Here is a 21054-nt window from a genome sequence, read left to right as displayed (position 1 = left end):
CGCTTGGAAGGTCAGAACCAGGGTCTGATATGGGCCGTGATGGGTAGCCAGTGAAGGGAGATGAGGAGCGGGGTAACATGGGAGCGTCTGGGTAGGTTGAAGACCAGGCGGGCTGCTGCGTTCTGAATCCTCTGGAGCGGGCGGGTTGTGCATGCTGGGAGACTGGTGAGAAGCGGTTGCAGTTGTTCAACTTGGAGAGGACAAGTGCTTGGACTAGCTGCTGGGTGGAACGCTCAGACAGGTATCTCCTAATCTTCCGGATGTTGTAGAGGGTGAATCTACACGACAGGGAGACTGCAGCAATGTGGGCTGTGAGCGAGAGCTTGTCATTCATGGTAGCCCTGAGCTTCCTGGCAGAGGATAAAGAGGTCACCGTCGCAGATCCCAGGGTGATTGAGAGATCGTGGGAGATGGAGGTTTTGCTGGGATGATGAGAAGTTCCGTTTTAGCGAGGTTCAGCTGGAGGTGGTGCTTGGTCATCCAGGCGAGGATGTCTGTGAGGCAGGCTTCGATTCTAGCTGAGGTCCGCGGATTAGTCGGGGGGATCGACAGGTACAGCTGCGTGTCGTCAGCGTAGCAGTGGTAGGAGAAGCCATGGGAGGTGATGATTGGTCCAAGTGAGGTGGTGTACAGGGAGAAGAGGAGGGGTCCAAGGACAGAGCCTTTTGGGACACCAGTGGAGAGCTAGCGGGGGGCTTACACTTTGCCTCCCCAGGAGACCTGGTAGGATCTTCCCGAAAGGTAGGATGTGATCCACTGAAGTGCAGTGCCAGATATGCCCATCTCAGAAAGTCTAGCGAGCAGAATCTGATGGTTGACCGAATCAAATGCTGCAGATAGGTCCAGCGGAATGATAACGGATGACCTTGAAGCAGCTCTGGCAGACTGGAGGGCACTTTCTGTGGAGTGGCCAGTCTTTAAGCCTGATTGGTTGGGGTCTCGTAGGTTGTTCCGAGAGAGAAAGTTTGACAGTTGGTTACATACAGCATGTTCAATTGTTTTTTTAAAGAAAAGTAACAGTGATACTGGTCTGTAGTTCTGGAGTTGAAGGACGGCAGGGTTAAGGGAGTTTTTTCAGTAGAGGGGTAACCCAGGCCTGTTTGAAGGCAGAGGAGAAGGTGCCAGAAGTAAGAAAATTTAAGGACATGGACAGACATGAAAATCCCTCACCTTTCGGCGAAATCTGCCGTTTTGAAACCAAAATAGGTGACCTACGTGAATCGTGTAGCTTCGATGAGGTATTGGGGGGGGGGGGGGGTATTCATATTCAGTGAACTGCGAACAGGTGCGTGTGTCAGAAGGGAGCGCGAGTGCATGGAAATATTGACGCAAAGGGCCTTGCATCACCAGTGCAGACCACCATCAGAAGCTGAAAGCACTCCTGGCCTCGGCGATTTGCCCGACTGAATTTGTTGAATGAGGGTTTCAATCTTTTTTATATTTTCTGGTATATCAAAGTTAAGTTACCAAGGAGCTCTGTTGACATAGACTTAGCTAACGCTAGCTACAGCTTGATGAATTGAGTCATTGAACACAGCAGGAGAGAACACAACGTTAGCCAGCTAGCTAAAGCTCCGGTGGAAAATGCCAAATGATCGTATGCAGCCCTTAGTGCCGCTTACAGACAATAGTCACACTGACAGATCGAAAGCTAATTTCAGACAATATAAAGATGGAAAACCAGGCTAAGAAACGTTAACGTAATTACCTTCACTAGACAACGTTTTACCAATTGGACAAACGGCTATTTTTGTTTGTTTCAAGTTCCAGATTTTTTTTCCGCTCGAATCAGCCCCAAAAAATTGCTCTTGCGCTACACGCGCTCACATTAACCATGGAAGTCCCTAACTAGCATCACATCAGGCACAGAATTTGCATGCATTCGCAGGGCGCTCGCTGTGGTGGCGTATACGGGACCGGTTCTGGTGGGCCGGTCTGGATCAAAGTCCAGGGCCTATTTTTACTCCCAGTCTGTCCCTGCCGTTCTATCAATAAGCAGACCTGCCAACCTGCAATTTGTCTAGCGGATACGCATTTTGACTTCAAAATACACTGGTACTTGTATTGGCTGTCAATCATGATGGAAGAGTAGACAAGTTAAGTTACAGCATGTCCACCATCTTTTGTGGGGGTTATGCATTAAGCCATTTGTGGTGCCCTTACCACATTGTGCCTCATATACTGTAAATGTTAGACCCAGTGACAGGCTGGCATGAAATGACTTGCATAATACTTAGTAAGGAGGCCATAATATTTTTTGACTCATGGCTTAAGTTACGTTTCTCCAGCTGTCCCCAGGTTGGCAAAAAAGTATCTCAAAATGCATCAGATTGATGCTTTAAAATATGGAATATTTAGATTTTTCTAATGGGGGAACATGCACCCGGACCCCCTAAGAGGGGTAATATCCTTCTCACCTTTTTCACCCCTGACCCGTTTTCATGCCTGCGTGGAGAAGAAAAGTTATGATAGAGGGAGAGATGGATTAGAAGAGAGCAGAAAAGGATTTAAGGAGGGAGTGATACTTATCAAGGTCCAGACCGTCTTTGGACTTGCGCCATCTCCTCAGCTGCCCGAAAGGTGGACCGTTCTTCACGATTAACATCCGTAAGCCATGGGGAGGAAGGAGAAGATCGTGCAGGCCTGGTTGACAGGGGATTGAGAGAGTCAAGTGATGCAGTTAAAGTGGTTAACAGGGTGTCGGTGGCAGTGTTAGTGGGGTGGGATGAGAACTCGTCAATGTTCAAGTTCAAGTTCAAGTCTTTTATTTGTCAGGTGCACAGAGCAACACAAGGTTAGACTGGGCACTGAAATTCTTAAGACAAGACAACGCAAGCACTTGGCATAACATAACATATAAGTACACAGAACAAATTTACATCTATGCTGAGCTTAGATAAGTGAACTTCCTAAATATACAGATAGCAATAAATAAACGACTATACTAACCCTAACACTAAAACTTCCTAAATTACAGATAACAATAAATAGTACGCTATACTAACCCTAATACACAAAAAAAAAAAAAAAAAACCTGTTACAACCCTATAAACTAATCTAACCTAAATGGAGTACAGTGCAGTAGTGCAAATTTACAGATCAGTGACTTTGTCAATGACCAAACAGGAGCCTGGTGGCGAGGTACAGTAGTGCAATGTTACTGAAAGAGCAACCAGTAGCTGAAAGTGACAGTGTATAAGTGACTAGTGTGCAGTAAAAATGTCCATATCAGTGTCCATTGAGAAGCCTGATGACCCTTGGGTAGAAACTGTTGTCCAGTCTGCGTGTGCGCGACCGGATGCTGCGGTAACGCCTGCCAGAAGGCAACGGGGTAAAGAGACTGAAGGATGGGTGGGAACAGTCTCTTAGAATCCTGCTGGCTTTCCTAAGGCAACGTGTGTGGTAGGTGTCCTGTAGGGCTGGGAGCTTCCTGCCGATGATGAACTCAGCAGAACGGACCACACTTCGTAGGGCCTTGCGGTCCCGGTCTGTGCAGCTCCCATACCACACTGTGATACAACCAGTCAGAATGCTTTCTATAGTGCATCTGTAAAAGTTAGTAAGGATGACTGAGTCCATACCAAACTTCTTCAGTCTCCTCAGGAAGAAGAGGCGCTTACGGGCCGTTTTGACCACCTTGTCCGTGTGAACAGACCAGGTGAGGTCATTGCTGATGTTCACCCCGAGGAACTTGAAGCAGCTGACCTTCTCCACTTCCGATCCATTGATGAATAGGGGTGCATGCTCCTCCTCCTGCCGCCTCCTAAAGTCCACAATCATCTCCTTGGTCTTGCTGATGTTAAGAGAGAGGTTGTTGTCCTGACACCATGATGTCAGGGTGTCAACCTCCTCTCTGTAGGCTGACTCGTCACTGTCAGAGATGAGGCCCACGATGGTTGTGTCGTCAGCAAACTTAACGAGGAGGTTGGAGCTGTGCGTAGCCGCACAGTCGTGGGTGAACAAGGAGAACAGGAGAGGGCTGAGCACACAGCCCTGGGGGGTGCCTGTGTTGGTGATCAGTACAGATGAAGTGCGGTCACCGATTCTCACCACCTGTGGCCTCCCCGTCAGGAAGTGGAAGATCCACTTGCAGAGGGAGGTGTTTAGTCCCAGGTCCACAAGCTTGGAGACCAGTCTGGAGGGGATGATGGTGTTGAATGCAGAGCTGTAGTCAATGAACAGCATCCTCACATATGTATTCCCCTTGTCCAGGTGGGAGAGAGCGGTGTGCATGGTCAGAGCGATGGCATCGTCTGTAGACCTATTGGACCGGTATGCAAACTGCATAGGGTCCAGTGTGGGGGGCACCGAGGAGCAGATGAATGATTTGACTAGCCGCTCGAAGCACTTCATGATGATAGAGGTCAGTGCTATTGGGCGATAGTCATTCAGACATGTGACCTTGGTGTTCTTGGGCACAGGGATGATGGTGGTCCTCTTGAAGCAGGTGGGGAGTACAGACAGGTTAAGGGAGAGGTTGAAGATGTCACTGAAGACCCCTGCCAGCTGGTCAGCGCAGCCCCTAAGGGCCCTACCTGATATGCCGTCTGGGCCAGGTGCCTTGCGAGGGTTGATCTTCTTAAAGCATAGCCTCACCTCAGCTACAGTTAGTGTAGGCACACCACTGGCTTGGCCTTCAGGTAGCTCCACTGCAGGGGGTTCACTGTCCCTCTCAAAGCGAGCGTAGAAGGAGTTCAGCTCGTCTGGCAGTAGGACAGAAGACTGGGTCTCATTGTAGCCTCTCCCTTTGTATTCTGTAATGGCTTTAAGTCCACTCCACATGCGCCTGGGGTCAGAGCCATGGTAGCTGGACTCCACCTTGGTCCTGTAGGCCCTTTTCGCTGCTTTGATGGCCTTCAGAAGGTCGTATCTGGCCTTCCTGTACTCATCAGGGTCCCCAGAATTAAAGGCGACAGTACGGGCTCTCAGCTTGGCCCGGACCGCGGCATCAACCCAGGGCTTCTGATTTGGGAAAGACCGGACAACCTTCTTGGGGACAACGTCATCAATGCAGTGCTGGATGTAGCTGGAGACAGTGTCTGAGTATTCGTTAATGCCCCCATCTGCTGCGTCCCTGAACATCAGCCAGTCAGTGGTGTCAAAGCAGTCCTGGAGGGTCGCCACACACTCGTCACTCCATAGGTGAACTGACCTCTCAACCGGTCTGACCTGTTTGAGCTTTTGTTCATATGCGGGGAGAAGAAGAATGGAGGTGTGATCAGCCTTCCCAAAGGCAGGGCGGGGGAGGGGTTTGTAACTGCCCTTGAATGTTGTATAACAATGGTCAAGGATCTGGTCTCCACGTGTGAAGAAGTCAATGTGCTGATAGTATTTGGGCAGGACTTTCTTCATGTTAGCTCTGTTGAAATCACCAACAACAATGAAGGCTGCCTCTGGGTGCACATTTTCCAGACCATTGATAATCCCATACAGTTCATCCAAAGCAGCGGCCTTGTCTACCTGGGGGGGGATGTAGACTGCACTCATGACGACCGCAGTGAATTCCCGAGGTAGATAGAAGGGTCTGATTTTTACAGTTAGCAGCTCAAGGACCGGAGAGCAGTGAGATGCTAATACCGCTACATCCGTAGCCCAGAGAGAGTTAACCATAACACAGACCCCTCCGCCCCTGCACTTCCCTGAGTCAGCTGTTCTGTCCTGGCGGTATATGGTGAATCCCGACGGGGTAACCGCTGCGTCGGAGATCTCCGGAGACAGCCAGGTCTCAACGAACGCCAGTACACAGCAGTTCCTGATGTCCCGTTGGAATTTGACACGAGCGTTAAGTTCATCCATTTTGTTGTCGATGGACTGAACGTTAGCTAGTAAGATGGTTGGAAGAGCAGGTTTGAAGCATCGTTTCCGAGTTCGAACAAGGACTCCAGCACGCCGGCCACGTTTCTTCTTTCTCCGTCTAGCGGGTAAACAGAACGGCGAAACAGCAAAGGGCCAGCTGCAGTCCGAGCTCGCACTCCGAGAAGTGGAATTAAGGTTCGTAAAATGATCCTTGCCAAGTGACAACTTAATGTCCAGAAGTGTCTGCCGGTCGTACTGAATAAACGACAATATAACATTGACAAAACAAGTAACGAACACTAAAAAGACTAACAAAAAGCTGGGTTTTTGCGGAGCTCTTGTCGACGCAGCCATCGCGTAGGCGCGCCGGAAGTATGGGAAGGCAGGGATGGGAGGCAGGGAGGCCAATGGGAGGCAGGGAGGCTGTTACAATAGAGGAGAAATGGGAGGGGGATGGGGGGCGGAGGTTGCGGAAAGTTATGAGGGGAGGGTAGGTAGGAGGAGTTGGAGGGACAGACAGAGAATTGGATAAAGTAGTTATCAGAAATGTGCAGTGGGGTTAGAGGTTAAGTCAGTGATACAGTTACGTGTCAGGATGAGGTCTAGCTGTTTGCTTGCCTTGTGGGTCGCCGGTGTGCTTAGCAGCGTCAGGTCGAAGGAGGTCAGGAGAGACAAGTCGTTGACAGCCTGCGTTCCTTGGAGGTGGACGTTGAAGTCCCCAAGGATTATCAGCGGGGTACCATCATCTGGGAGGACGCTGAGGGGCATGTCCAGCTCCTCCTCAAAGTCGGCTAGCGGTCCTGGTGGGCGATAAAGTGGTTTTCGTGGCAATAATAATCAGTCAACAGCATTGCATCTGGTTTTCAGTAATATAGCATATGCTAAAAAATTTGATTAAGAGGTTCTTTTTCAATCATATAAATCCATAATCATTATCCATCTTTATAATTACAACAGTGTGATATTTTTTCCCACAACAATTGCTTCTATTATGAATGTGCTATACTTGAGTGAGAACGTGCTTGTAATGGCAGGCGGAGTGTCTATCATGACATCATAGACCCGCAAATCACTGTTGAGTAATTTGTCTGTCAGTGATTGTAGCATACAGTTTTTACTTTTTTAATACCAAATTAACAAAACTATTAAGCATTCCCAAAATATGGAAGAGGTGTCAGTGATTGTAGCATACAGTTTTTACTTTTTTAATACCAAATTAACAAAACTATTAAGCATTCCCAAAATATGGAAGAGGTGTTTAAAATTATACCAATGTTCGTGGGTCGAAATAGGATTACTCACTCTTGAAGCCATTAATAAAAATGATTGCTTATCATTACTATTCAATTAATAGCTGTAAAAAAAATATAAATAATGTTTGATCATTCTTAGGCTAGGGAAGTCATATATTGCAAATCTGTTCATGGATGACCATTAATTAACAATGTTTGGTGATTTATAGTTGTAGTGAATCATTTGTAAGATGAACTATATTCATCTATTCAGCTAATATTGTTTTAATAACCAATTATCAGAAATCTGTGAACTATTTCTATGTAAATTAAAATCACCATTCAGCTTTTTGACCCAACGTCCAATTAGGGCAAAGGTTCACCTTTCAGTATAACAACAGCCCAAAGCATACAGCCTACACGATAGTGTTCGATTCCAATGCGGGACCAGTATAATAATGGAGCATATGTGTCTGCACCCTTTATAAGACAACAAGAGTTATAGCTATACTCGACGTTGGATGAAACACCTTGCATTCAACACATTATTAAAGCAAGCCTACAAAGTGCTAACACTTATTCAACACTGTTGTGCATTCCAGGAAAGGGAGCTGGCTCCGCCCCTGCTGGTAACACCCCAGGAAGCCACCATCAGGTTTGAGGATGTCTACTTTGAGTACATGGAGGGCCAGAAGGTCCTAAATGGGGTGTCTTTCGAGGTGCCTGCCGGAAAGAAGGTGGCTATTGTGGGGGGCAGTGGCTCAGGGTAGGTGTTTTCGACTTGACTTTTTGTGGAATGGAATTGGATGATTGCGGTACAGACGTACTTGTTATTCAGAAATGAATCAATATATAACCTTGCTGGGAAGCCATGAAAATACTTCCAGTACTTTTTTATTATTGAAATACCTCTTAAATTGTTGGTAATCAACACGTTTTCTGAATATAAATGTATCAGCAGATACCATCACAAATTGCTTTCTATTGCTAGTATGGAATGTTCAAATCATTGTCTGTTTTTCATGCAAAGCAGTATGAAATTATGAAGGTAGATTGATGTGTTGTTAAGACAGGCTCATCCCCAATGCCTACCTGTGTCTGGCACTTGGCAAGTTTGTAGTCAAAAATTGTATGCAAATACAATGCATCCGTCAAGTATTCACAGTGTTTAACTTTTTCCACATTTTGTTACGTTAAAGCCTTTAAAATTGATTTAATAAATGTTTTACCTCAAAATTCCACACACAATACCCCATAATTACAAAGTGATAAAAGGTTTGTTTAATTGGGGGCCAAGCAGCAAAGCTGCGAAGCCACCTGTTGTGTTTCTTTTCTTTTGTATTACGCTTCTTCTCCCATTGGAGTCTATGGCAGCCCCATGAACCGTATGGTAAAAAGTTTACTCTTTGGGACCAGTCTCCTCATAATTTTCACTTAGTTTCAAGTCTCCCATTTGAGCACTCTAGCGCCACCAACGGGTCAAAGTTGGAGGTGCTTTACACAAGTAACTTTTGAACCGTATCCCAGATTTTCCAAAATTAGGAATTGTTGAATTTAATGGATCAAGTCAAGTTCAAAGCAATAGTGTCAATTTCTGGTTCTATCGTTTTTTTATGCTATTTTGAATTTTAAGGAAATACGTTTTTTTTGCTTCTCCTACAATTATTTATTGATCTTCCCCAAAATTGGCACAGGCCATCTTCAGAACAAGCCTTACATGGATCATCAAATCAAATTTGGTTTAGAATTTTTGAAACCGTGGTACAGCCATTCAACATCGGCAGCAAAGCCACTGAACGGGAAGTTGGGTCATATCTCAGCAACTCTTTGAGAAATCAACACCAAACTTGGTACCTGGACTCAGAACCCTCTTCTGAGGATGTTTAAAGGGGTCATTGACTGGGTTTTTGGGGTATTTCACACTCCTTAAGGTCTCCGAATAGGGTATGTAACATTGGTTGGGCTGAAAATGGCCCGGTGCTGTTCTATGCCACCTGGTGCTTTCTGTGAAATTGTCATATATAGATGAGCTGCGCGCTGATTGGTGGTTTTTCAACGAGTGAAGCTGCGGAGCAAAAACACATCACGGCCAAAAGCACTTACTGAAACATGAAGGTGGAGACTTGAAATAAAAACGTGCAAATAAATCTATTTTGTCTACACAATACTATTTCCAACAGACTGAATAGAGGTGTGTTCCATAAAGCGAGTTTACCAAATAAGCCAGACTTATATCAGTTAGTCAGACTCATTTCTAGTTAATTCGGTTCCATAAAGCTAGCTCAACGTAGTTTGAACTCTGTTACTATGGCAACTTAGGCTGCGAAACTAGTCTGGTCCGGGGCAGGCTAACTGTCAGGCTTAGCCATAGACTTATATATTAATAGACACAGCTAGATTTTTCTTCCAAGATGGCATCCCCATTCATTTCTATGAAATGTGCTCAGTGGCGCAGTGAGGCAAGCAAGAGCGCAAAATGGACCGTGCCATCTTTCCAGAGTGACTCGTCCGGTCTTACGCAGAAGCTTGTTCCTAGCTCAGAAGCTTGTTCCTAGCTCCGAAACTCGTGCATGCTTGCAACTAGCTGTACACGTCATACTTTGCGACAACCAGTCGTTAGCTTGTGAGCTGGAGCTAAGGCATTGCAGAAAGCTGTCAGAATGTGTCAGATCAAGAAGCAGATACTTGTGAACTTTACGTAAATCAATAATATTAGTACTGTAGTACACGTGTATGGCCTATACTTTGCTCTTTTTCCTTCGTGTTTTTAGTTTTGACTGTTTAAGTATTGTCGGATTAAAGAAACTGTTAACTTGAAAATCTGGCTCTGTCGTTGTTCTAGCTCGGCAAAGCAAGCTAAATTAAGCCTACATATGTTACAATTATAATGATAACTAGAGAGGGTACAATTTCTGGTGAAATTGTAGGGTGTGCTCGCTTGTGTCTGTAGCAGGTGGGTCCGTCCCTTAATATATAAGTCTATGGTCCGTCCTCAAGTTTTTACCTTCTAGTGATATTTTCAAGCATTTAGCCTACTGCATAATTCATTGAGAACCCCCTTTGAAACAAGCGAACCCCCTTTGAAACGAGCTACTGTAACAACGTTGTCACCGGCAGTATTTCAGATGGAATCGCTATTCAAACAGTACCGTCTGCTAACTGAAAATATGCCCCAAAAACGTAAATAAGTTTGACATTAATTTAGGGGAAAATGGCTCATTCAAAATTAGTTTGCTACGAGCAAGCTAGCTGCTGTTGCTAGCCAAATGTCACTGAGGGGATTGTTTTAAAGCCCCAGAAATTAGAATGTTTCTTTTGGGGGGTGCTGGTCAGATAGTGCAGCATGCAATACATGCTGCACTATCTGATCAAAATGACAGTTCTCTCTACAGTCAGAGTTCGCGCAAGAAGGTGGAACGTAAGGGAGATACCCTTTCCTGAACTTGTAAGGGCGTAATAGTTGGTGAAAGACCCAGAGAAACACGAATATCCAATGAGGCAAAATCCCGGACGATTTTGGAATCCCTGCCGGACGCATTATTTGGGTCTCAAAAAGAGGACATGTCCGGGTAAAAGAGGACGTCTGGTCACCCTAGATGATCAGAGTGTTGTTATGGGCTCAAATAAACACTAATACAGAAAAGAGAAGAAAAATGCAAAAAGAGAAATAATTCAGAAGAATTTGAAAATTTCGTAGAAAGTCATTTGGTCAGGTTTCAAAAGGCCTGAAATGTATGTTAGATAGGACCTGCAGCGAGATGAAGGCAGAAAAGTACAGAAAAGAGAAGAGAAATTATGTAAAAAAGTACTGGCAGTTGGAAGGTACTGCTGTGAAAGATATTTGAAAGGACATGGAGCAAGATGAAGGCAGAAAACAAAAGAAAATGGAAGAAAATAAGAAAAATGCAAAACAAAAAGGGGGAAAATTCAGAAAGATGAGCTGCAGGACAATGTGAACATTTTGCTGAAAAGCAGTTGCTGAAGTCTGGGTTGAACGAATTTGAAGGTAAAAGGAGAACACTGGAATGACTTGAACTTGCTGGAAAAAAGACAACATTGATTAAATTGCTGAACAAAAAAGTTTTAAGTCCCATCAGAAAAAGTTGAAGGTTTAAAGAAGGAAATGGGAGATTAATTCTGTTCATATTTTGAATTATTTTTCAATCCTTATAAAATGAAGTCACCTAAAGCTGCAGATAAGTTGAGAAAAATGTAAAAATTGCAGAAATGTAGTTGCTGGAACTCTTTTCAGAGTTGGAAAGTACTTGTGGAAGGACGTGAAGGTGAATTAGCATTGAAAAACTAACTACTGTAAAACATGTAAAAAAAGAACAGTGCTGAACAATACAGTGTAAAAAAGTTCAACTGTTAAACAAATATATATTTAAAGAAGCCAATATGACCATTGGTATGTACTCTGATATTAGAAGGAAAGGAATAAATGAAAGCGTGGATATATATATCTACTCTAACATGGCCTGTATCTTGTATTGAAAGTGCTCTAAAATTGAGCCTCAATTTTTGCAGATTTCTGTGAAACACAGAACGAGATGGACAAAGGTTTTTTCGAGGAAGAGGAAAGTAAGTCAGAGTTTCCCAAGTTTTCCCTTCAGTGACCAAAGTACCCTTATGAGACATTCTCTGACTATAATAGCATTAGTTAAGTGACAAAGATCCTTCTGCAAATATTGTGTTAGCTAGCTAGATAAGTAAGCTTTTTACCTAGGCAATACCATACTTTATTTACCCATTACAAGTGGAACAGCATTTGTTGATTTCTTAATCTGGGTCTGAAATGTGTTGTGCTTTTGGCCGTGTTCAGATTTAGGCGTCTGTTTCAGGCAGAAAGAGATGACAAGGATGTTTCTTCCAAGTAGCTACAAAAGAAATTGCTGGTGTGTTTTTTTATTGCCATAACAACCGTGAGCTAATCTGGAGTAAACCTTAGCTAACATGCTAGCACACCTGCAAACTTGTCGCTTTTCGGCGACAATCGCCGTTTTCTTGGTCAATTGGGTCATTTACGTAAATCGTGGTAGGCTGCCCTTCTTCTGCATGCCATGCAGGCTTAGAAACATTTTTGGATAATTCTTATAATTGACATTTCTCTGGGCCAATTGGAATCTTAGCACTTTTTCTCTTGGCCAACGTAATCTTAGCAGTTGCATCAGAATCTTTGAGCACACAGCGTCAACTGTTACTTGCACTGGCCAGCTTGCACTGAGGATAGCTCACCGAAGTTGAGTTAGCCAATGTCGTTAGCGATGCTGGCTAACGTTAGTTTGCTAGCTGTATATAACATCTCACTGGGTCTTGCAGCTGTGTGTTTAGCAAGTCGCAGTATTTCCAAGACCTGATAGTTTAACTGAGATGACGCAGTAGATACGACGTGCATATATGTGTTAGGCTGGATAGAACTAGCACTATATGGGATAGACTGTTGCAGAGTACTACTAGTAGCTTAAGTACTATGGAAGCAAATCGTGACCAAAATTCAAATGAAAATGCATTTCCAGAAATGCATTTTCATTTTAAGAATGTAGCTGCATTATTTGACTCATAAATGAAATTAGTAATCAATCATCCTATTTGCATTTGAAGCAAATCGTGACCAAATTTCAAATGAAAATGCATTTCCAGAAATGCATTTTCATTTTAAGAATGTGGCTGCATTATTTGACTCATAAATGAAATTAGTAATCAATCATCCTATTTGCATTTTAATTTTCTTCTTTAAGACTGCTCATTCTTTCACTTAATTAAAATGAAAACGAAAAAGACATTTGAAATTTAATTTTCATAATATGCCCCAGCAAATAGATACCAAAATTCAATTTGAAATGTAAAATTTGAAAATGAAAATGCATTTCCGAAATGCATTTTCATTTTAGGAACGTGGCTGCAAAATCGTGACCACAATTCAAATTCAAATGCATTTCCAGAAATGCATTTTCATTTTCAAGAACGTGGCTGCAAAATCGTGACCACAATTCAAATGAAAATGCATTTCTGGAAATGCATTTTCATTTTCAGAACGTGGCTGAAAATGCATTTCCAGAAATGCATTTTCATTTTCAGAACGTGGCTGAAAATGGATTTCCAGAAATGCATTTTCATTTTAAGAATGTGGCTGCATTATTTGACTCATAAATAAAATTGGTAATCAATCATCCTATTTGCATTTGCATTTTCTTCCTCAAGACTGCACATGTTATGCCATAATCAAAAAGAAAACAGAGCGGACATTGCATTTTCATTTTCATGTTCTGCCCGCAAAGAACTGCCCATAATTCGAAAACGAAAATGCATTCTGAGCGGCGCAGCAGATTGACGTCAGTAGCCGCTCTTCTTCAGCTCCCTGCTGACCGAGCTACCCATCTTGTTCGGTAGGGGGCGGTGTGCACATACGCATTGCATTACATGGCAAATGTGCCGGGAAATTGATTGAATTGCCGGGTCTTTAGAGGACGCATCACAGATCATGGCGCTCCCTCAAATTGTGCAGACACTGATAGAATTAGCTGAGCTGGTAGAAACTAATAATATATCTGAGTCTGATGCCCGTGACCGAGTAGAACAAACTGAGTTGCTAGTTTGAGGAAGACCCAGATCATCTGGGATAGCACACATAGGCTACGTCTTGCCGACGTCGGCCCGATGTGTAGAAGATACGTCGGCAAGATGTAGTATAGAGATCGTTGGTATTTGATTGAAACTGACTTCCAGACGATGTGTGGATGATTAATCACATCACACCCTGCCGCACTACAGATATATTCTGATAGATAACTCCTTACATGCTGTTAAATGCTATGTCCGATCTCTCAGAAAGCAAATATTTCACTATCTATAACCGATATGAAATGTCACTTAGCAAATGAACATAGCCTATAGGCTGAACATTGACTTTGATAGGAATAAGGAGACAATCAAAAATATGCTTGACCATCCAAAATTGGCTATTAGCAATAGTCACTTATACACTGTCACTTTCAGCTACTGGTTGCTCCATCAGTAACTACCGTACCTCACTGTACCTCGCCAACAGGCTCCTGTATGGTCATTGACATTGCACTATTGTACTGTACTCCACTTAGGTTAGAATAGGTTATAGGGTTGAAACAGGTTTCTTGTGCATTTAGGTTAGTGTACTATCTATTGTTATCTGTAATTTAGGAAGTTTTAGTATTAGGGTTAGTATAGTCGATATTTATTGCTATCTGTTGGCTATATGTAGGAAGTTTCACTTATTTAAGCTCAGCATTGATGTAAATTGTGTTCCGTGTAGCCTACTTATATGTTATGTTATGCCAGGTGCTTGCGTTGTCTTAAGAAGTTCAGTGCAGTCTAACCTTGTGTTGTTCTGTGTAGGCTACCTGACAAATAAAAGACTTGAACTTGAACTACAGTAGCTAGCTAGCGTGACTTGATTCAATCTGGATTTTCTGTGTGGGTATTATAATTGAGACACAATTGAAGTTCAAGATTTTATATCAGGCTATGTTGATGGCATCAAGCTCTTAAAAGAACTCCAACACAGAAAAGAGAACAACGGAACATAAATATATAGGCTATAGCTTTGCCAGTTGTTCCACGTCTTCCATCGGTCTCCGCCGCCCTCCGAGTCTGTCTCGACTCAATTGGTAACAGTAAATGCCGATCTTGGCAAAGGAGAAGACACAAGTTTTTACAAGTTTCATAAGCACTTGCTCCATACTGTTCCTCCAACGAGCAACTTAGATTTTGTTAAGTTCGGTCGTTCTGAAATCGTCTACTTTCCCCTGTGAAAGCAAGCTGTTTCACCTTTGGCCTAGTTCCATAGAGTTAGTTCAGACAAAATCTGAATTTCCGCAATCTGAATTTGAATTTCCGCAATCTGAATTTCAGAAATCTGAATTTCAAGAATCTGAATTCCTGCAATCTGAATTTTAGAAATTTGTATTTTTGGATCAAAATAATTAAGTTTTATTAAATTCTGCATTCAAATAATTCAGATGTTATATATTCAACAGCAAAATATTTAGGTTTTATGAAATTCGACACACAAATATTTCAGATATTTCATATTCAAATTTAGATACTTTTGTCAGCTTTCTAGCTCCATAAATCCGTTGCTTTGCATCCTCCGACGGATGGTCTGGTGGTTTACGACGAACAGCTCCGCTATGTCCTTTATTTTTAAACCATTTAATAAATCGTTTTCGATGGACTCGAACGGAATGTGGATGGTTGGTCGTCCCCTTCCCATTTGAGGCTCCACAGCATCCAGCCGTTCCAGGACTGAAGAGAGGTTTACTATGGCAACCTCATTAATGTGTACGTCTGTGACGGCAGAGTATGCAGCCAAGCGCTCTCTGACTTGTTCTACCCGGTCACGGGCATCAGACTCAGATATATTATTAGTTTCTACCAGCTCAGCTAATTCTATCAGTGTCTGCACAATTTGAGGGAGTGCCATGATCTGTCATGCGTCCTCTAAAGACCCGGCAATTCAATCAATTTCCCGGCACATTTGCCATGTAATGCAATGCGTATGTGCACACCGCCCCCTACCGAACAGGATGGGTAGCTCGGCTAGGGAGCTGAAGAAGAGCGGCTACTGACGTCACTCTGCTGCGCCGCTCAGAATGCATTTTCGTTTTCGAATTATGGGCAGTTCTTTGTGGGCAGAACATGAAAATGGAAATGCAATGTCTGCACTGTTTTCTTTTTGATTATGGCATAACATGTGCAGTCTTGAGGAAGAAAATGCAAATAGGATGATTGATTACTAATTTTATTTATGAGTCAAATAATGCAGCCACATTCTTAATATGAAAATGCATTTCTGGAAATGCATTTGAATTTGAATTGTGGTCACGATTTTGCAGCCACGTTCTAAAAAATGAAAATGCATTTCCAGAAATGCATTTTCATTTAAATTGTGGTCACGATTTTGCAGCCACGTTCTTGAAAATGAAAATGCATTTCTGGAAATGCATTTGAATTTGAATTGTGGTCACGATTTTGCAGCCACGTTCTTAAAATGAAAATGCATTTCTGGAAATGCATTTTCATTTTCAAATTTTACATTTCAAATTGAATTCTAATCTCTTTGCTGGGGCATATTATGAAAATTAAATTTCAAATGTCTTTTTCGTTTTCATTTTAATTAAGTGAAAGAATGAGCAGTCTTAAAGAAAAAAATTAAAATGCAAATAGGATGATTGATTACTAATTTCATTTATGAGTCAAATAATGCAGCCACATTCTTAAAATGAAAATGCATTTCTGGAAATGCATTTTCATTTGAATTTTGGTCACGATTTGCTTCCATAAAGTACTATCTATCGTGCTGTGGTGTACTGGTAGCATCATACATTTAAGCAATTCAAGGCTTGCATGTGCAGTATGTAATGTTACATGAAATAATGTATTTAAACTCAAGCTTGTGTGCTGCGTCGCTGTCTTCAATGCCACAGGCTTAACTTTATAACAAAAGAAACGTTTTACATTTCCGGCACATTTAGTGAAGTTTGGCTAGCAACATCAGCTAGGCTAGCTGGCTCGTAACTTCATGCAGCTTCTCCATGCAGGGCTCTAGACTGGGACCAAAGGGTCGGCTTTTTTTACTGACAATGATCGCTTCCGGCAAACCTCTTTTGAATTAGCCATTTCCCCCTAAATAAATATCAAGATTATATAGCCTACGTGTTTCTTATTTTATTTAACCTTTATTTAGGGAGTCAGATGGCTGAGCGGTGAGGGAGTCGGGCTAGTAATCAGAAGGTTGCCGGATTGATTCCCGCCATGCCACATGATGTTGTATCCTTGGGCAAGGCGCTTCACCCTACTTGCCTCGGGGAAATGTCCCTGTACTTACTGTAAGTCGCTCTGGATAAGAGCGTCTGCTAAATGACTAAATGTAAAATGTAATGTATTTAACCTGGCAGAATTATTTAAGAACAAATAGGTATTTCCAAAGATGGCCTTGCGTCCAAAGATTACGTGTTTTGCTGCATATTTTCAGTTAGTAGATTGTACTGTTTGAATCGCGATTCCATCTGAAAAATACTCTTGGTGACAACATTGTTAGAATAGCTAGTTTCAAAGGGGGTTTGGCTTGTTCCATAATAAACTGACCCATCTGCAACCTAAGCATGCCCTACAATTTCCCCCAGAAATTGTACCATCTCTAGTTCCTCTTTCAAATAATAAGCCCCTGTGTTCAAGTGTTGAGCATTAAATTAGCTGCATGGTCTGTAGAGATCTTGGGACGAAGCTGCAATAGCGTACATAACAGAAAGTTTTTCATTCTGTAGAAATTGTGTTTGATGTAGTTAGATGGTCCGAGGAGAATGAGTGGAGTTGGTGAAGTATCCTGGTGAGTTGCAGTCATTCGCCATAGTTCTAGTACTAATCTGAGGCTATTCTCCATGGATATCTATATTACGTCTATGGATATTTATGCATAGTTTCCTCCACGTCTCCCCAACGTGACGTCATCACCAAATTGCGCTAATATGCTAATGCTAACACCCAAAACTGGTCTAACACCATTTAGAGACACCATTTGGAGTTTTTTGTATGATATACTGAGTGCTTCAAGTACCCATTTATCAACAGTGATGTTTAACCTGCAATATGGCCTTTAAGTCATGCTCAGAAACGTGTCATTTGCATATTAAAATCACAAAAAAATCGAGCCGGAGTTTGCAGGTCTGGCTAGTTTTTCTAACGACTGAAAAAAAGAAGTATAACCCTTTATTTCAGAATTGTCTTCCAAATTAAACAAGGTTGCTCAACTTGTAATTTTGGCAATTTGCAGAATTTCATTGCTACATGTTAGCCATATATCCTCTGAAAGCTTATACCCTCAGGATGTTATCTAATGACACAAGAGACACGTCCTTCTCTCCATATTAGTATGCTGCCCATGCATAATACATTTGGTATTGGTAAATGGAGTATATGGCTGATACTTTTTTGGGCTGTGCCATTTAGGGAAACTGATTCAACCACCTAAACCATTTATTTTCTGAAAGCTTACATCTTATGGATGTGATCTGTGGAAAAGACTACAGGTTTGAACACACATTTGTCCATTTCTGAACTGTCCAGTCATGCTTTATGGAGATGCTAATTTTTTATGTAGCCTACATAATTATTCTAAACTTCTAAACTTATACCAATTGTGAATTTGATATGCTGATAACATGATTTACATCTCAGAAATCTTCATATGAACAATCTACATTAAGCTTACAGGCACATATAGGCCGGGACGTGCACAGGAATTTTGAAGGGGCAGTTGCTCTGGCCCGTTTTCAGGCCAGAGCAACTGCCCCTTCAAAATTCCTGTGCACGTCCCGGCCTATATGTGTCTGTGTGGTCAGAAATACAACTCTTGGCAGTTTCCAAAACGTTTACCCAATTCTGCTTTCATGGTGTGTGTCTGTTTGGTTGCCACGGTGATGGCGCAGCTGTGATCGCTAACGAACTGGGCAGAGAGCTTAAGACATTTACCTAGTATCCTAACCTCAATCAAGTTAACCTATACGCAAAACTATACGTCCAATCAAAAAAATTAGGATATTTTCTGAGACCCAAGACTCTGCGGAAACCAGAGATTGTCCTTTATATGTATATGCGGTCAGAAATACGACTCTACCGGCAGCTTAAAAAACGTCTACTTTCGAATTTCTCTGACGTGTTTTACCCACCTCTCCATTGAAGTTAGTGACAGAATTTGAAAGGCTGCTCTCACTTCAAGACTCATGGCCGACAATCTGTAAATGTGAGCTCTTTAGTAGTTACATTGGCTGAAAGAGGACAAGTTTTCTTACATTAAAGGTATAATTTGTTTCTGTAAGTTAAACTATATGAACAATAAAGGAATTTGTTTGACAATTTAGTTGAATATCAGAAAAAGAGCAGCCAGCAGAGTGTGCTATTTCCTAAAAATCAAGTAGGAGCAAAACTTTTGATGTAGCTTAAACTGTCATAATTCAAAATTGGCTGAATATTTGAAAAAGCTTAAAATTTGGGTTTAGCTGAATGTCCTGTGAACATTTTAAAGTTGAATGGTGATTCTAGCTGAAAGTATGTTGAAGTAGTTAAGTTTGAAAGAGGAGGAAGCTTTTTTAAGGATTTGAAAGGATTCACCATTACTTTTAAAGGGAGAATAATTTGCACAAAAACCTTAATTTATTTTTTAAGTATAAAAGTGAGAAAGGAGAAGTCATAGCATACATCTCCTGAAGGAGCTGAATGTTTTGATACCAAAATTGTAGGAATCGGTGCTACAATGCTTAACAGCATTCTCACAATAATAATATACTGTATATGAGAGAGAACAATGATTGTGCTCGCCAAAGGCGTGAGCACACCCAATGAGTGTTGCTTACTATTACTAGCTTATCGTTAATGCCATTGTTGTGGTGTTAACTGACAACGTTTTAAGAATATAACGACCGTAGCAATATTGTGGTTATCAGACATGATTTATACATACAGTGCCCTCCAAAAGTATTGGAACAGTGAGGCCAATTCCTTTATTTTTGCTGTAGACTGAAAACATTTGGGCTTGACATCAAACGATGAATGTGAAACCAGAGATCAACGTTTCAGCTTTTATTTCCAGGTATTTACATCAGGATCTGATGCACAAATTAGAAAATATCACCTTTTTGTTCGAACCCACCCATTTGTCACGTGAGCAAAAGTATTGGAACATGTGACTGACAGGTGTGTTTTGTTGCCCAGGTGTGTCCTATTACATACATTATTCAATCAATAAATACCACTGAATGTCTACACTCAGGTTCAGATTGGGTAAGATAGGTTTTGTCTATGCAGACTGTATTCAGAGGTGAAAACAACATGAAAACCAGAGCGCTGTCTTTGGGTGAAAAACAAGCAATTGTGAGTCTTAGAGAAGATGGAAAATCAATCAGAGCCATTGCAGAAACATTGGCCATAGCCAGTACAACCATTTGGAATGTCCTGAAGAAGAAGAAAACTACTGGTGTACTAAGTAACAGACGTCGAACAGGTAGACCAAGGAAAACATCAGCAGTTGATGACAGAAACATTGTAAGAGCTGTAAAGAAAGACCCTAAAACAACTGTTAGTGAGATCAGCAACAACCTCCAGATGGCAGGAGTGAAGGTATCACTATCTACTGTTCGCAGAAGACTTCATGAACAAAAGTACAAGGGCTACACCAGAAGATGCAAACCACTTATTAGCAAGAAGAATAGGAAGGCCAGGCTGGAATTTGCCAAAAAGTACAGAGATGAACCTCAAAAATTCTGGGACAAAGTTTTATGGACTGATGAAACAAAGATTAACTTTTACCAAAGTGATGGAAAGGCTAAAGTTTGGAGAAAGAAAGGAACTGCTCATGATCCCAAACACACAAGCTCATCTGTGAAACACGGTGGAGGTAATGTCATGGCTTGGGCTTGCATGGCTTCTTCTGGGACGGGCTCATTAATCTTCATTGAGGATGTAACACATGATGGCAGCAGCAAAATGAACTCGGAAGTCTACAGAAACATTTTGTCTGCCAATTTAAGGAAAGATGCAACCAAACTGATTGGCAGAGCCTTCATCATGCAGCAAGATAACGACCCAAAACACACTGCCAAAACAACAAAGGAGTTCATCAGGGGCAAGAAATGGAAGGTATTAGACTGGCCAAGTCAATCTCCAGACTTAAACCCTATAGAGCATGCATTTTACCTGCTTAAGAGGAGACTGAAGGGAGGAACCCCACAAAACAAACAACAACTGAAAGAGGCTGCAGTGAAAGCCTGGGAAAGCATCAAAAAGGAAGAATGCAAAAGTTTGGTGACGTCAATGGGTCACAGACTTGCTGCAGTTATTGAAAACAAAGGATTTGCAACTAAATATTAAGTCTTATTCACTTAAATATGTTTTAAGTATATCTGTTCCAATACTTTTGATCACATGACAAATGGGTGGATTCAAACAAAATGTGATATTTTCTTAGTTGTGCATCAGATCCTGATGTAAATACCTG

The 21054-nt window shown here is 42.0% G+C and overlaps 1 protein-coding gene across 1 annotated transcript in view; it reads left to right on the top strand.

Annotated features, from left to right (window-relative positions):
- abcb7 (ATP-binding cassette, sub-family B (MDR/TAP), member 7) overlaps window positions 1-21054 on the top strand; it is a 94897-nt gene that overhangs the window by 21407 nt on the left and 52436 nt on the right. The window contains exon 11 of the mRNA XM_047051388.1: window positions 7631-7794. Within this exon, the coding sequence (XP_046907344.1) occupies window positions 7631-7794 (164 nt within the window). The remainder of the gene's footprint in view (window positions 1-7630; window positions 7795-21054) is intronic.

The sequence above is a fragment of the Hypomesus transpacificus genome, unplaced genomic scaffold (genome assembly GCF_021917145.1).
Source record: "Hypomesus transpacificus isolate Combined female unplaced genomic scaffold, fHypTra1 scaffold_152, whole genome shotgun sequence".
Taxonomy (NCBI): Eukaryota; Metazoa; Chordata; class Actinopteri; order Osmeriformes; family Osmeridae; genus Hypomesus; species Hypomesus transpacificus.
The sequence above is the reverse complement of the archived record's forward strand: the minus strand, read 5'-3'. Positions and strand labels throughout refer to the sequence as shown.